Below are 15013 nucleotides of genomic sequence, written 5' to 3' on the forward strand. Positions count from 1 at the left end.
GCTATCGAAGTGTCACAGCGTGCTCCAGCGCTTACGTGCACGCACACAGATGATAGAGGGATGATTCAACGGTTCTTGGTTAGGGTAATGACATGTTTTGATATTGAAAATGAGTAGACTATTCCTTTAACACCGCCCCGTCCGTCCGCTGCGTCTTCTAAATGAAATGACAACTTTTCTATATCCTATCAAGTCACATGGAAAACACATGCTATGCTTGCTGTTTGCCTTGTGGGATATTCCATTAATATTCCGAAATGCATCACAATACGGAAGTAAAGTTGATCGCAAATTCTTGTTCATAGGGACTTTAAATCCTTGATCTTAAGTATGAGCTGTTATAATAGTGATGCCGGGCATTTGTGGCCTTGCTATGGTTGAAGAGCCTGGAAAATGTCTCTTTAATGACTTTTTTTAATGTGTCATAGTTTTTTTTAAACAGTTTGAGTGATGTTCATTGAAGCTAATGTTAGGTCCCAGCCAAGTTTAGTTTGTAGGTATGATGTTTGTTGGGTTGTGGTCTTTCCACCTGAGGCTTCTTCTTATGCATATAAGCAAGCACCGTGGATTGGTGGGGGGGGGCACGTAACAATAACTACGTTTACATGCAAGCAAATAATCCGTTTGTAATCGTATTGATGGTTCAATCATATTGAAAAACCTTCATGTAAACACCTTAATCAATACAATTGAGGACGATCGGATGCAAAATTTGATCGTATTGAAAGTTGTGGTGTAGTTCAATCTGTGAATCGATCATCAGGAGTAAATTACGCATGTAAACATGTGAATCGTAGTATTTTCTCATTCGGATGCAAAAATACCTTGTGCACATGGGCAGAACAAGTGTGCTCAAGATCAAGTCTTATATTTACGTCTCGCATAATTCTTGTCACAGAAACATGCAATAGAAAGGCAATAAAAACACGCATTATTAAGATAATGGGGTCACGCACTGTACATTTCTGCAGCGCTCATGTGTACTTTTATAACAAACATAAAGCAATAAAATAGCATTGTGCCTTTTGAAAATTGTGTGTTCATTGCCTATATCTAAAATAAAACTTATTAAGATAAACTTTCTCTAACTCAGCTTTGTACATTTATTCAGAGATAAAGCATGAACTTGATGAGAGATGCTGTGCGCTGTGTGGTGTTGCCAAGTCCTCTGCTTTTTGTGTTCAGGATTGGCTACTGTTTAAACTGTCTCTGTGGGTTGTTTTTTTCCTGCTGGTTAAAGATGAATAGAGTTTGTTCATTAGTTATTGGTATTTGGGCTGTGAACAGTCATTGGGATGCTTTTGGCTAGTTTTGAATGTTCATAGAGATGGTTTTGATACACAAAGCTGGCATCCCTGGATAGGGCTGTGCAAAACATTGTCAGGGATTCTCATGCGTGTTTCATCAGTAAAGCTGGTTCTTTGATTAGTAGTAAAACGCCATTAGCTGCTTTCAGATGGAGCTGCATTTACTACACAGAGCCGTAGTTCACAGAAAAGTTAGGCAAAATCTTGTTCATAATCGAGGAAAATCGAAATTTTGCCTAGTTAGGTGAACTACGGTTCTGTGAAGTAAATGCCGCTCCATCTGAAAGCAGCTGATGGTGATTTACTTCTAATCATGGAATCGGCTTTACTGAACACACGTGCATGAGAATCGCAGAGAATCGAAATTTTTTTTTTGCACAGCCCTAACCCTGGATGTGCACTTGCGCAGGCATTCGGTTGGGATTATGTAGAATGAACATGTACACCAACATTTTAATCATATTGCAATGTTTAAGGTACATGTTAACTGTATTGTATTCAATTGTATTAAATTCAGTCAGATTGACAAAATTTGGTGCATGTGAACATGTGAGCCAATGTGACTGCAACTCACAGAGTGACTTCTGTTAACATCCATGCAGACCTTAAGCTTTCAGTCCTTTTCCAAGCACTCTTCATCGTTAAAGTTCATGTACTGACTGCTGATTGTTTGGATATTTTTGTTAAATTTATTATTTTGTTAAATAAAACATCTCTTTTCTCTACTTGCCCACCTGTGTTGCATCTCGTTAATGTTACAATTATGAGCCGTTGTGACACTGAACTCTCACTAATCATACTGACTCTCCCTACTGTGTTTTTAGCTCACCAAATTAATTTTTTATTATTCTAGTTAGAGTTGTTCACTATGGGGATTTAAACAAACCTCTTACCTACCTTATTAAAATCAGGTGCATAATTTGTCCCGCAGTGGTGGTCATTCTGTGGACAGGATTAAAGTCTCAAAATGTGCCAATTGTGTGCTTTTAATTTTCTAAGTGATTGGAGCATGGATGATAAAACTCAAAAGACTTACTTGAAAGCAGGCATCTTTATTTGTGGTCTGTAAGCAACAGTTGCTTACTAGAAACTATCCCTAATATTATTGCAGGATCTTTAATGAAATACTCTTTAGTTTAAGAAATGTAATATGTATATGTATCATAGCGCTGTTGTTTCACGTTCAAATTAAATCAAATCTTTGAAATTGGTTTTAAGGGGTCACAGACAACCGTCACAACAGTATTTTTACTCAATGTCAATTTAATATTAAAATCTTAGCAGTTAGCGGTTAATGTTCGGTTAACAAGCCGCAGTCATCTGTCGGGAAAATAAACTGAAAGGAGCATTCCTAGTTTAAGAAAAAAATGGTTTTTTTAACAACATGATGCTTTCGTGCGACTCGTGCAGGAAAGGTTTCAGTCTGGCTTGTTTTGTGTTGTGATGTAAAAAGAGGAACAGGAGTGGAGAGATGGTGGCTTGCCGCTCTTCCTGATGCTCAGCTGGGGAAAGTCAGCACATTTTATGAGGTCACAGATGCTATAAATAGTTCTGCCTTAGTCTGGTGGAAAATGCTTGTGAAGTGTGGTTTAGGAAACTGATGCAGAAAAGGAGTCACTGCATGCGCTTTAGCTTCAGGATGTTTTTGTGTTTGACGTGTGGATGGAGGAATCTGTCGAATCGTTGCAGTAGTATGCAGTTGTTTAATTCCCAGAAAATTATGCATTAAATTCCTGCCATCTGTCACCTGGACCCGCAGGTGTTGTTTGTAATGTATCTGGACATTGATCAGGACAGGGTTTCTTTTAAAATTGTATTCTGTTACAGTTACAAATGACTTTATAAAAAAGTATTTAATAACTGAATCCAAGCAACAAAATAATGTAATCTGAAAAACTACATCTCTGTCTCTTTCTCAATCTCTCTGCAGTGTTTGATTACAGCTACAGGGACTATATTCTGTCATGGTATGTCCCATTGAGTCGAGATGAGGGTCACCTGTACCAGATGTTATCAGAGGACTTCTGGGAAATGACCAAACTGCTGCGAATGCGTTTGTCTGAGGTGGATGTGGTCAACTTAGTCTGTAACGAAACAGTCAAGACCCTTCACACGCATTTCTGTGACCTCAAAGCTGCTAACACAAGGTGAGACGCCACATACCACATGTTTAATTGGACAATGCATGATATTTAGTAGGGGTGTAACAATACATCGATGTGGATCGATACATCAATTTTATTTCTAACGATCTGATGGATCGATGCCACACGTAAAAAAAATTATTTGAGGTACCTTTATTTTGACACTCTCCACCATAGATATGTATAATGAAGGCTAGATGTGTTATGGGTGAGTCTTTAATGTCATCACCTGGCGGCCATCTTACCACAGGCAGCTCGCTCACTCATTGCATTGAGTTTTAATGATGCTTGTATTTTTAAATGACCAAAAATTGCTTGATTTTCTACCAATTTTATAACAGTTTTGTTTCTTACAAACGTTATTAACGTGGCTATAATTCTAGATGTTTTAACATGTTTCATGAAAATTCTTTTTTAGTATAAGTATGCAGTGTCACAGGTACATCTTTGACGTTTATAACAAAGCAAAACGTTTGAAAATCGGTAGAAAATTAAGCAAGTTATGGTCATTTAAAAGTACCTGCACCATTAAAACTCAATGCCTGTGGTAAGATGGCCGCCAAATGCGGACGTTCCACTCAATTGGCCAGCAGTGTGGGCGAGACATCTAGCCTTTATTATACATATCTATGCTCTCCACATCCTTATTCCTTGACATAACGTCCATCTACGCATTTCCGCCAAAACGCACATTTTTGTTTATTTTCTTTTGGTAGCATCAGCAAGTGAATGCAATGTAGCAACAAAGTGTTTGTAGCAGCGAAAACACAGCGAAAGAGACAGACGACGAGCGTGTGTTTAGCACTGCAGGTGATATTGTCCTTGCAAAACACAGTGTCCTCTCTCCTAATCATGTTGATCATATTTTTTAAAGAAAAGTCTCTCAAAAGTGACCACTGCAGCACTTTTTTGACTGTTAGATACGATGTTGTGTGACAGATCAAATTCTTAAGTTTAACAGCTTTATTTTTTATATTAATTTAATTTATTTCTAAAACTACCTCAGTGATCGTCACACACTTTTGCACATTTAGGCACAAAATACTGAAAGATTGTTGCCATCACAAGCTTGATTTTATGTGACATTTTGATGTGAAACCTTATAAATTTTTCTTTATTTAAAAAAGTGTATTTTTGTTAGTTTGATGTTGTAAATGTTCAAATTGGGACAAAAAATGTGCCATTTCCAAAGAGTTTAATTAAATGTTCATGTGTTATATTTTGGTTGCATTTGTAAGTAAAAAATATAACCGCTTAACCAGGCACATAATAGTAAAATATCGATAAATGAAGTGTATCGAATCGAATTTGCATCTAGGGATGTCACAATAATAATAATAAAAAAATCATCTTATCGCGATTGTTTGACCTCATCGCAATGATTTCAGATCACCACAATGATTGCACATCTCTCTAAAAACACAAGGAGGAGCTGCAGCGCCTGTATAAACGAGACAGTATCTAATGGATCTAATACACTGCAAAACTATTTAATACAGTGGAAAACAGCATTTAAAGAAATGCAGTAAAACTTTGATAAGCAGATTGATTTGCCAAGTAAAACAAACATTTCCGACACAGCAATTCTAAATTTAGGGAAGTGAAAGATGCTATTCTTAAGAATCTGTAAGGAATTTATTTTTTTGCAGCCACTACAGTCATGTGGTCCAGTACTAATATGACCTTTGGCTACTATTTAAGGTCTGTTCTGGCATAGTTCGTTTTATGGATTGCATTTTTATTTTCAGTTATTTTTCAGACACTTTATTGTGTTTATTTCTTTTTTGAAAGATATATGCATTCAAAAATTACTTTTGTGTTATGTGTATTAATATTTACTGTCAGGTAAACCATGCAAAATATTTAATTTAAATAATCACAACAATGTGTGAAAAGTATTTCATGAACGAACAAAAAATCTATGAGAATTAAATGTCAAAGCCCTAAAACAGGCAATTAATTGTCATAATCGTCACAATTTATTAGACAATTAACCATTAGCCAAATTTCATAATCGTGAAAGCCCTAGTTGCAGCGAAGATATGTTTGATGTATGGGCAAAATTTGTATCGAATCGTAATGAACTGTCCTAATATTTAGGAGATCACTAGCTGATATAACATTGTTTTTAATGCAATTTAATTGTAACTTAACTACAAGTCAGTACACATCTACTAATTTTTACTATTGTAATAACAATAAAGTTATGAAATATATAAAAAATGGATTTATGGCAGTTATCAAATACACATAAAAGATCTAAACTATCTTACATTTTCCTTCTTCAAAGTAGCCACTGTGCCGAGATTACAGCTCTGCAAATCTCTCTCAGGCAATTTCCTGAGATGCATGCTGGGATGTTTTGGAGTAGAACGGTAATGGAGTTTGTTTGCTGATGGATGTGGAGGCTGTAATGAGCGTCTCTGCCTGTCATGTCTTCATCTGTGTGTTCTCAGCGATCAATGTGTGGAGCTCATTATCTGAATCTTCATCTTCATGTCTTCCTCCACATCATCCTTACTGTCTCTTTCTGCAGGCTGGAGGAGATACCTCGACCCTTTTCGTTGCATCCCTGTCTGCACAGTCCCGATGACGAGCTGCGTTTTCTCCGCTGCTGCGCTCGTCTGCTAATGCTGCGTCTGCTGCCCGCGCGGGACGCTCGATCTCGCAGTCTGCGCCTCTTGCTGGTCGAGGTCGTTGCTACTAAAGGTGACCTGGAAGTTCTTAACTAACCCACAGTATTAAACTTGAATGATAACATGAATGCTAACTCAAATAATGCAGATTCTGGACGACGTGACTTTACTTTGCTAAGCAAACAAACGTTTGGCGTAGTGGATGATAAAACTGTCAACAAACTTTATAGACTTATGTAGATCTAGAGACTTTGGCTCTTTTGACCTCTTTTAAGTCTTCAACCACCTAGGAATCCTTATAAACTAGAAGTACATGAGATTATTGGATAGGATAACATCACTTACATTGTATTCAGACTATGTGAAATCTTTTTTGTGAGGTTTGTGGTTTTATCAGATGTTTCCTGCTCTGGTTTTGAATCTCTACAGATCACATTACTCTTAGCTGTAGACAGACCAATCATTTCTCAAAACAGGCTCTTGTCTGCTTGACTGATTCCAGATCAGAAAGCATCATTCAGTTGATTACATCTCAGGCACTGATTTATGTTTAGATCTGTCTGCGTTCCTTTCGGCTCTTATTGATCTTATCACATAAACTTCTGCAAGTTTGAACTGGTAAACTACATTGATGGATTTGTAAATAACAGCAACCTTTCAACACATCCTCATATGAGTGACAGTCTATACAGTTCTGTCCATTGATTTGATACTAGTAAAGTTCCAATCAAATCAAAACTGACAATTCTTATTTTATTTTTGAATGTAATATTGCAGTGTTTATTAAAAACAATTGATCCTTGTCAGTCATATCAAATTAAAGAACAGACCCTCTGCGTTCAAAACAGAAAAAGTTTCATCCTATCTTCATTTATTCTCTTTTTATAATCTCTTAAATATGGGAAGGTTTCTTCAAAAATACCAAAATTTGAGCAAAAAACTGAAATAATTTTGTTAGAGATCAGATTCAGAACGAAGATCAAAACATACACAGAGTTTAAATAAATTAAATAAATTCAGTTTTTTATAAATTAGGTAAGAGTGCCACCTAGCGGATAATAGCGGAATTAAAGATTTCAGTAAAAACTCGTCAGGAAAGCGTCATTGGCAGGAAAATGTTTTCTCTTAAAGCTGTAGTCTACGATGTTGAAAATCGGTCTAGAAAGCCTGAGACGGTTAGTAAGTTTTAAAAAACTCATCCCGCCCCTCTGTGCTACCTGATCCCTCCCACCGGGAAACGACCTGAACAACGTCACTCATTCAAGCTGTGATCACTGGTAGTAAACATCAGAACAGAGATTTACCGAGCAGTAAACACATAAAGGCTTGAAGGAATGAACAATTACAATTATGATTGTAATTGACGTTATTTACTTTCACAACAATGTTTGGCATACGTTTCCCCTCATGAGCTTTAAGAAATGACTTTATAAATATAATTACTTTGACCCGTGATACGCGATGCTAAACGGCTAACATTCCAATGCCGACCGGCAGCATGGGCATGTTGTCAGACTGATAATATCATATTGATGTAACACCTCACACAATCTTTGTAAATATAATTATTTTGACCCGTGATACGCGATGCTAAACGGCTAACATTCCGATGCCGACCGGCAGCATCAGCATGTAGTCAGACTGATAATACCATATTGATGTAACACCTCACACAATCTTAGTAAATATAATTACTTTGACCCGTGATACGCGATGCTAAACGGCTAACATTCCGATGCCGAACGACAGCATGTACTCATAAAAAGATATTTATGTAACACCTCACACAATAAAAGTATAAATAAGTGCGTACCTGTTCAACAAAAAGTCTGCCGTGTCGGCGTCGGTTTTCAGCCCCAAATCTCCCTGACGCGTCCTCCAACAGCCAATGGCGGACCATATATTGATTCTACTTAGAGTCCGGCGTTTTTCAAATTTTTTTAACCTCTGCTCTTTCTTCAACAGACTTCCTTTTTCTTCCAACCTTTACTGTAGGGACAAGCAGGGGCTGCTTGCTGCTGTCGTTTAGTTTTTTTGTCCATTAGTGAGAAGTTGCTGCTTCGCTAGCTACCATACACTGACACAAATTTCATGTCGCAGGCAGGAGAGGGGCGGGGTGGTGTGCGATGGGGTGGAGACGCGAGCACGAGGTGGATTTTCAAATGTAGCAGGGATTGGATGAGAGCAGTTAACCAATGTAAGCTATCCGGCCGGACAGTTTACATTGGTCAACTTATCTGCTACCAAACACCCAATAGACTGAATGGATTTTTTTAATTCTTTTTTCTCTTCATATTGTTAGGATGTTACTGTAGAACCATAACCAGCATCTAAACGAGGTTATTAATAATGAACAATCTTTGAAACCGTAGACCATAGCTTTAATTGACGAGATAACTTATCAATGGCGGGGAAAGAGTTAAGATAAAACTTTTGTATATGGAGTCATCGTATTTCCATGTTTTTTTTGGAGATACCATAACAATGCCATATGTAATCAATTCTTCAACAAAATCAGGTGACAAACATGTACGCAACTAATTGATTCTTTCTCATTATTGTTACTAAGTAATGCCTCTCCTATGAAAGAGCTTTAGAAATTGAAGAGTTTCGTTGCAAAACGAGATAAATCCATTTTTTAAAATTTTTGTCAAAACATGTTTATTATTATGTTATTATGATATTTTTTTTTATGGTACTACTTAGATGTATTTTTTAAGTTATGAAGGTTTAAATCAAAACAAACCAACTGCAGTTGAATTGAAATTAATTGGAATGCACAACTAAAAAACAAGATTTCTGAACAATTAAAAAAATGGAGTTATCTCAAGTAAAATACAACTTTTAAAGCTGCACTGTGTACTTTTCTGAGTTAATTCTTAGCAAAAACCCATGTTTTCATTCAAAAGTATGTGCTCATTCATGTGTAATTACTTCCACCCACTAATCAAAGTATTCTCGTAAGTGTAGAATCTGCTCGATTGGCTAAATCAATGTTGTGCCTTCATCTTTGAAATACATTTGCAGACGAGGGACATTCCTGAAATTCAAGCTCCGCCTTTCGCGCTTTCAGAGCACACTCAAGCTGGCCGCTAGCTGAAGCCTCCCGAGGTTGCATGTGTAGGCGGTATACGTCATCAAGACAGTCTTATTTCGGAATATTAACAATTATAAAGCTGACAATTATTCTTAGTTAGTTGTAAATTGATGTAATATGCTTATGACTTGCGAATGTAATGCTCAGTTAACTTAAATAAACCAGGCTTGATGACGTATACAGCTTGCATATGCAACCTGTGAAGACTGAATCCTTCGGATTCAACAACAGCTGCACATACTGTGATGATCCCGCGATCTAATGCTTTGATTTGAGGCAGATTTGAAAGCCTGTTGAAGACCTATTTTCGAGGACATTAAAACACATCGCCAAGGAAGCGAAAAGGGGATTTAAAACGACAACACGACAGGAAAAACAACAAGACCAAAGTCAATATTGGAGTAATGTTAGTTTTCCAAGATGGGGCTCAAGGGACACAGAAGTAAAAGTTGTAATCTGAGGTACTGAGATAAATGTTTTTCATCTTTTCTGACCTCTAGCACAAACACACGGTGACAGTCCTATTTTTAGCCTTTCGTTGATAAAACTAACGTAACGCCGCTGATCTGCGCGTCTTTCGTTTCATTTTACAAGCGTGTAAAAGTTGAGCGATCTTATTTCACCAATATCAGAGAAAGCTCTTACATATACACGGACATGTAACATATTTACTTAAAAAATAAGCATTGGACTCTGACATAATATTAGTTCGCGTCCATTTAACCTGTCATTACTCCCGCTCATGATTAAATGACAGGAGAGAGACTCGTCCACAGACCATCCCCTCAGTAATCTGGAGAGAAGCGGTTGAAAATGGACAAAAAGAGACGGATTTAAACATCAAGTGTAAACGTGATGTGTCGCTCTCGTCCACTTGTGATCTGATCGCCGAAAACACATCTTAATAACAAGTGTAAAAGCCCCTGGGATATTTTTTTCTCGCGTCGATGAAAAAGGAGTGTCTAAGCTACGTTTATGGTTGCTTTTTGTTTGTGATTTTAAGCGGACATATCATGACAATCAGACTTTTTCCATGTTTAACATAAATCTGTGTGCTTTGACGAATCACAGGCAAAGGACATTACAAATTGTTCATTTTTTTCATTGCTTTTGCTTTGTAGCTACTGGAAGCCATGTTAACCTTGGCATGACACGGCCACCGTAAGAGTTAAAATGCGTTCCGAATGGGGGGGGGCTAGAAAGTAATATTCAGTTGGTTGTCATATAGAATTTCACCGCTAGATGGGAGTAGATCCTACACAGTGGAGCTTTAATAACTCAACTCTAAATTGGCTTTAGTGTTTGTCTGACTTTGCTGCTCCCTTTTAAGTGGTTTAATAAAAATAGTGTATTTCGATAAAGTTGAAAGCAGCAAGGATTTTTACATTAAAGTTTTTAATGATTTCATGAATTAAAATAAGATTTTCCGCACTAATTTAAAGTCCTAATCATGCACCTATTTTCCCTCATATTGCATTGCCACAAGAACAAAGATTTGATTCATTGAGATTACACCCGTGTCATAAGTGAAAATTAGATTTTGGGGAAACTTATTTTTGGCTTGAACTTGAATGTCTCAGTTGCGTGTATTTAATCTTAGTAATTTGATTAGAAATGATCGACTGTTCAGAGAGAGAGAGAGAGAGAGAGAGAGAGAGCATAACCTCATAGGGATAGGCAGACACAGACAAACCAGACTTTCTTTCATACCTTTTACCAAGCCTATAAAGATATTTGAATCCTGAATCTTGAGCGACAGAATCTTGAGAGACAGTCAGACTGCTTGAAAGAGACTAATATAAAGAAGAGCCCCTGATGTATCATCGCAGGAAATTACAGGGCTTCAAACATGCATTAAATAAATGAAATCTGTCTGAACATTTTCTCTGAAGAAATTATTTCAGTGTTAGAACAACTTTTAACTGGACAAATTGTACTGTTGCTGCAACCTGAGCAACCTCCTAGCTGCTACAAGCACACGCTGAAAGTGGCGGTGGAGGGTAGGAAACACAGCCCCGCCCCTCCCCCTGCCTGCAGAAGAGTGTCTGATACCAGGCACTGTTGCACTTTTCAACCACATGGGGGAGCTGTAAGTCATTTTTACATGGAAACTACATAGTGTTGCTTTAAGATATTACTGTATTTCATATATGAAATTACTGTAAAAATATTTTTCTCTATAGATTATATGCAGTTAGTAGTAGTTGTAATACTAATTGGCTCTTATTTGTTTATAGAAAAATCACTCAAAAATTAACCTATTAGAATAATTGTTTTATTTCTGGTAAAGTTGATGGGGTGAACAACTAGATGACAGATTGCAAAATATCTGATGGTCCCATTACATGATGGCTAAATCTCCGATGGTTACCCTTACATGATGGAAGTCATTTTGTGCCACCATGTTTTTACAGAAGCTCTTAACGGACAAACTTTTTTTACTAGAGTTGTCTCCGACAATGACGTGTTTGTCCTGTGGTGGCTACCGGAGCTTCTCTATGCGTTTTTAAAAGCAACGGGTAAGCAGTAGACTGAGCCGTTGGTTGCAATTAGGGCTGTCACAATGATTAAATAATCATAAATAAATCATTGCGGTGACCGGAAATCATCGCAGTGAAGTCAAACAATCGCGAAGATTTCCGATCACCGCAATGATTGCACATCTCTTTAAAAACACAAGGGGGAGCTGCAGCGCCTGTATAAACGAGACAGTATCATATGGCGCTCCTTAACTGACAGTGTAACGGTGATACACTGCAAAGCCATTCAATACAGTAAAAAAAAGCATTGAAAGAAATGCTGCAAAACTTTGAGTAGTAGGAGTATGAACTGCCATATATTTCCAAAACAGCAATTCCAAATTTAGGGAAGTGAAGGATGCTATTCTTAAGGATCTGTAAGAAATTGATTTTTTGTGGTCCACATGTGGTCCAATACTAGTATGACCTAATATGACAATCCTTATAGGATTTGCTACTATTTAAGGCCTGTTAGTCAGTTTATTTTGATTGCATTTTTATTTTAAGCTATTTTTCAGACACTTTATTGTGTTTATTACTCATGAAGAATTTTTTTAGTTTTTTTTATATATTAATTTAATTAATATTTACTGCCAGGTAAACTTTGATAAAGATTTAATTTAAATAATCACAACAATGTGTGAAAATTATTTCATGAAAATTTTTTTTATGAGAATTAAATAACAGGCAATTATCATAATCGTCACAATTTATTAGGCAATTAACCGTCAGCCATATGTCATAATCATGACAGCCCTATTTGCAATTTAAGAAAGACAATATTAGGATGAGGATCCAATTAAAGACATTGTACACGGTCTTATTATTGTATATGTGCATGTAAATTTATGACCATTTAAAATAACACCTTACGTTTTATTCTTAACATTTATCGTCAGCTGTACTTCAGTAAACTCTCGAGACAATGATAAGCTAGCAGCTTCACCTTAGTCTCACTGTACTGATTTACAGTTGATCATATCTAAATCTGACTTCTGTCTGTATAGGCAACATATTTTCTTGACAAGTGAGAGAAAAAGAATGGTATTAAATAATAATAGAAATAAAATAAATAGTTACACGAAAAAAAAACATACAAATAAACTTATAATAAAGTCAGAAAGATCCATAGTAATATACATGGGTTTTTGTGTGAGCAATGAATGTCTCTCTGTCTGTCTCTCTCTCTCCAGTGCTGAAGCCTTTGGTGGATGTGTTGAGCGATCCAGACTACATTAACCGGATGTTGTTGGCTCAGTTAGAGCACCGAGAGCAGGTGAATGAGCATCATAAAAAGGCGTACACATATGCGCCGTCCTATGAGGAGTTCATCAAACTCATCAGCAGCAGCTCCGATGTTCAGTTCCTTAAACAGCTCAGGTACAAACATCCAGCTCTCACACAACATCAATTCACATTATAGATTTCTAAACCATATACGTACTTCATACTGCTGTCGTACAGGCATGCAATGTTGATAATCAGTCCAGGGTGACTTTCCATTGGACTTGACAGTGATATAAATAGATGATTGTGTGTGTGTGACTCACTAGATCTGTCTGCATCACTGCTATCTGAACCAAATAGCTCTGCTGAAAGCCATTTCTGTTATTTTGTGTCTGGAGATTTTCTCTTTAATAGGTGAACTAGATGAATACACTTTCATTACTTTAGTTGTTGTTCGCCTCACGGTCTCTTTTGGGTCAGATAGGAAATCTGTCATTTGAGTTATGTTGTTTTAGATTTCAGCTCTGGATGTGTATTATCTGTGAGTCATGAGACATTTGAAGGCTCGGACAAACTTTCTAGCCGTATTGATTGCAGGCGTGAAGGTTAGAGATGGATTGGTAGGCGTCTGACTCTAGTTTCTTCAGAGTGCATTTTAATTGTAGCTGTATTTAGGTCTTTAAATGTTTTTGGTGTTGGTAAGATGGTTAGAAAAGAAATAAATGCAATAGCAACGCTCAGAGAACTCAGTCTGTCTCTCCCGTCGCTCTGGGATTAAAAGAAAAAGCAAAAGCTGAAATATTAATCTTCAAGGCAGAAAATTATATTCTTAGTATTTGTAGTTTAAGCTTTTCGGAGAAATGGATCAACAAACAGCTGAAAGTTTATGCCTGGAGGAGTTTATGTGATGTACCTTTTTAAGAATAAAGCTTTTCACAATCATTACAGCTAGCTTAAAGGAATAGTTTTCCCAAATATGGAAATTCAATCATAACTTATTTATTTCCATTCCATTCCACATGTATTTGACTCAGTCTCTTCAGCTGATCTGTTGTACGCTTAATGATGGGAATTTAAATGTTTGCTTTGATTTTGCTGAAGAATGTGATATTACCGGAGATGATGTCTGTGTTGTCACTCTTTATAACAGACAGAAACTGGTTATCTGTCAACTCCCCATCTACCTGATCCCTCTGTTTCCATGACAACAATGAGCCTCTTTGGTTTTGTCTTCAGTTGCACCATAACATCTTAAAACTTATGGTCTAAAATTAATTATGTTAATTAGGTCCCTGTAAAGTCATCACTTTGATGAACATTTGTTGTTTTAAAAAAGTGCTTTATAAATAAACTTTGACTTTATAGAGTCTTTGTTTGAGCACTGACTGAAGGGGAGAGCAGGAAAGGTTGTGCGTTGTGTGAAGAAAATTGTGCATCCATAATTGGCCCATCTCATTTCACAGCAGGAGGAAATGTGGGGTCAGGTAATGAGATTGTTGCTAGGTGACACAGATAAACACCCAGGTTTCTTACCGCGCTGGTGATGATGAAGAGATGAGAAGGAGAAACAGTTTGGCTTTTGTCTCATTATATTGAAGTGGGAGATGAAGATGCTTCAAAAAGATTAGCTTTCAAAATGAAGATGTATGCTAATTGAATTTGCATGAAGTCTTTGGAGGGATAATGAAAGCAGCTATAGAGCGCGAAGATGTGATGTCAGAGGGCGATGATGTATTGTCAGTGCGCAAAGATGTGATGTCAGAGGATGAAGATGTGATGTCAGAGGACGAAGATGTGATGTCAGTGCGCAAAGATGTGATGTCAGAGGGCGAAGATGTGATGTCAGAGGACAAAGATGTGATGTCAGAGGGCGAAGATGTGATGTCAGAGGGCGAAGATGTGATGTCAGACGGCGAAGATGTGATGTCAGTGCGCGAAGATGTGATGTCAGAGGGCGAAGATGTGATGTCAGAGGGCGAAGATGTGATGTCAGAGGGCGAAGATGTGATGTCAGAGGGCGAAGATGTGATGTCGGAGGGCGAAGATGTGATGTCGGAGGGCGAAGATGTGATGTCGGAGGGCG

At 37.3% G+C, this 15013-nt stretch overlaps 1 protein-coding gene across 1 annotated transcript in view; it reads left to right on the forward strand.

Moving 5' to 3' along the window:
* The window catches only part of snx25 (sorting nexin 25), a 52168-nt gene that overhangs the window by 12593 nt on the left and 24562 nt on the right, over nt 1-15013 (forward strand). The window contains exons 3-5 of the mRNA XM_055178675.2: nt 3238-3454; nt 5988-6160; nt 12897-13083. Coding sequence (XP_055034650.2) covers nt 3238-3454; nt 5988-6160; nt 12897-13083 — 577 coding nt within the window. The remainder of the gene's footprint in view (nt 1-3237; nt 3455-5987; nt 6161-12896; nt 13084-15013) is intronic.

This window comes from Misgurnus anguillicaudatus, chromosome 16 (genome assembly GCF_027580225.2).
Source record: "Misgurnus anguillicaudatus chromosome 16, ASM2758022v2, whole genome shotgun sequence".
Taxonomy (NCBI): domain Eukaryota; kingdom Metazoa; phylum Chordata; class Actinopteri; order Cypriniformes; family Cobitidae; genus Misgurnus; species Misgurnus anguillicaudatus.